The sequence below is a fragment of the Mytilus edulis genome, chromosome 1 (genome assembly GCF_963676685.1).
Source record: "Mytilus edulis chromosome 1, xbMytEdul2.2, whole genome shotgun sequence".
NCBI lineage: Eukaryota > Metazoa > Mollusca > Bivalvia > Mytilida > Mytilidae > Mytilus > Mytilus edulis.
Window position 1 is genome coordinate 45,885,548 of NC_092344.1, and position 2,247 is coordinate 45,887,794.

The 2,247-nt window shown below is 31.9% G+C and overlaps 1 protein-coding gene across 1 annotated transcript; it reads right to left on the minus strand.

Annotated features, from left to right (window-relative positions):
- Positions 1-961: 961 nt before the first annotated feature.
- On the minus strand, positions 962-1,795 carry LOC139518907 (extracellular tyrosine-protein kinase PKDCC-like). The gene has a single exon (XM_071310622.1). The coding sequence runs from the start codon at positions 1,793-1,795 to the stop codon at positions 962-964; it is 834 nt and encodes a 277-aa protein (XP_071166723.1).
- Between the last annotated feature and the right edge of the window lie 452 nt (positions 1,796-2,247).

The following is a 2,247-nucleotide window of genomic DNA, read 5'->3' on the forward strand; positions in this document are numbered from 1 at the left end:
GTACAAATTTATTAAACTGATGAGTACTAATAAAGTAAAAGAATTGTGTAATTTAGGTAAATTTATATTTAGATCTTTTAAGCTTAGATCCGAAATGTTAAAATAATGTTTGTTTATCATTACAACACCTTCTGCTGTCACATAGTCTGTGTTTATGTATGTATTATATGTTTTATTGATGTTGATATAATTGTATACCTATAGTTTATATAGACTTTGGTAATAAAGATATACATTTTTTTCGTTTTAATGTCCAGTCTGTATTTATATGTTTGTGTTTTCTCAATATTTTTGAATACATGAATGTATAACTTAGTAAAAATTAAATCTTATAGAAAAGGGCCGTAATCTTATGCATATCCGTACCGATTACAGACACGGTTTCGTAAATCTTCAACTTTTCAACTTTAATACGAATTTAACTCAAGTATTTTAATAAAAATCAATATTTTTTTTCGTCAGAAATCCCTTTACCCCATTTTAAAAACAATTTCAGGTCCCTTGTGCTCTTGTCAAACCTCTTAGGGGTCCTTAATGCTCCTTTGTGCACAAATGAGGTCCTTTGTGGTGTTTTTAGAGACCGAATTGAACCGAATTGCTTATGTGACCCTTTGGGTCAGGTGAGCTAAACAAAAAAGTTAATATATTTTTGACATTGACCTTAAATACTTTGTTTTTGAATGTTCAAGTTTTGACCTTTGACAATGATGCTTCTTATGCATTAGCTTGTGAAAAAATCGGTTTCTATTTCCCCACAAATATTGAACTATTCAGCGTTGCCAATTAATGTGATTGTTTTTGATGTATGTATAATATGAGTATACAATAAATTCATGAATCTTATACTAGTATTAATTTTGTGCTTTCGTAAACCAGTTATCGTTATCGGAGGTTATAAAAGTAACAAGAAGGAAACACATATGCTATAGTTTTATTACGGCATTCAGCAGAGTCTCTTCTCCTACGTCTTTAAATTTGTATAAGCGAGCGTTATGTTCCTAATTTCTTTTTCTAAACCATCAACACCAATATCAGTCTTATTCAATTGTGTCAATAGCCTGGATAACGAATATTTCAATGCATCTGGGAAAAATTTCGGTTTTAACAAAACCTGGAAGAAGATATTCATTTTTTGTAGATTATATTTTACATTTGTACCTCTACAAACCCCTAAATCACACTTGACTGTTTGACACTTGGTATACCGCATTTCAATTTCAGTTAGTTCTTGACAACTAATGTTGAAAGGACACGGCTTGAAATTTTTATGTGAGGTAGACAGTGTCAAAGAGCATGTTGGTTCAACATTGTTCATATGATCCAAATCTATCAGTTTTATTTTACCATTCAACATTTTAAAATGTTCGGGCTTGATGTCAAAATCTGCCAAAGATCCCAAAGGTGAATAATGCAGGTAGGACAACAAACTAGAAAGGTCAGCAGCATGATTCAGCCTCTCTGCAATTGTAAGATTCAATGCATTTAGGTCTAGACCCATACCATATTCGTAAACAACAGAGACATCTCCAAAATAGGAAGTTTGTTCGTAACCGGCTTCAGCTTTAGTATGTCGAAAGCAGTATCCAAACATTTTAACTAGCGAGGGATGGTCCAATTGATCACTCATCAGTAGATTTTTCAAAAACATGTTCAATCTAACGTGTTGATCTCCTGATCTTGGTATAGGTCTCAACCTTTGAATGACCACCTTTTGACCTTCAAATGTACCAATGTCGACATTTTTTGACAAACCTCCTTCACCTCCGTTATACTTTAATATCTGTATTTCATTCATATTTGAACAGTTAAATCTGTATCTTTTGTTTATATTCCATGGCCGATTATAACTATGACTTTGATTTTTATGCATTACGAAAGTTCTAGTTATCCTATTTGGAATTGTTATGAACCTTCTGTGAATATTGAAATAAAAATTTTGATACACGAATAAAGTTTGTTGAAAGATTAAAATGACAAGAGCGGTCATGCAGATACTTTTTACCTTTGAAGGCGTAAACATGTCAGATTTCAGTATTTCAAGAAATTCCTGCGGCTTCAAATGTTAGTAGATATGATTATAGTCTGAAAATATACAAGTAGAAATCATAATTGTGAATTGCAATAGTTAGCTGTTGGTAAATAGTCATGTAGTTGATAACGAATACAGGATTGTTCATTTTTTATAAACGTCTATTCATCGCGAAAAAGCTAATGAAAAGGTAAGTAGGTGTATACACATCGCCAACT

Excerpts from the sequence above, each read along its gene's own strand:
- LOC139518907 (XM_071310622.1), bottom strand. The coding sequence starts at position 1,795 with ATGAATGAAATACAGATATTAAAGTATAACGGAGGTGAAGGAGGTTTG.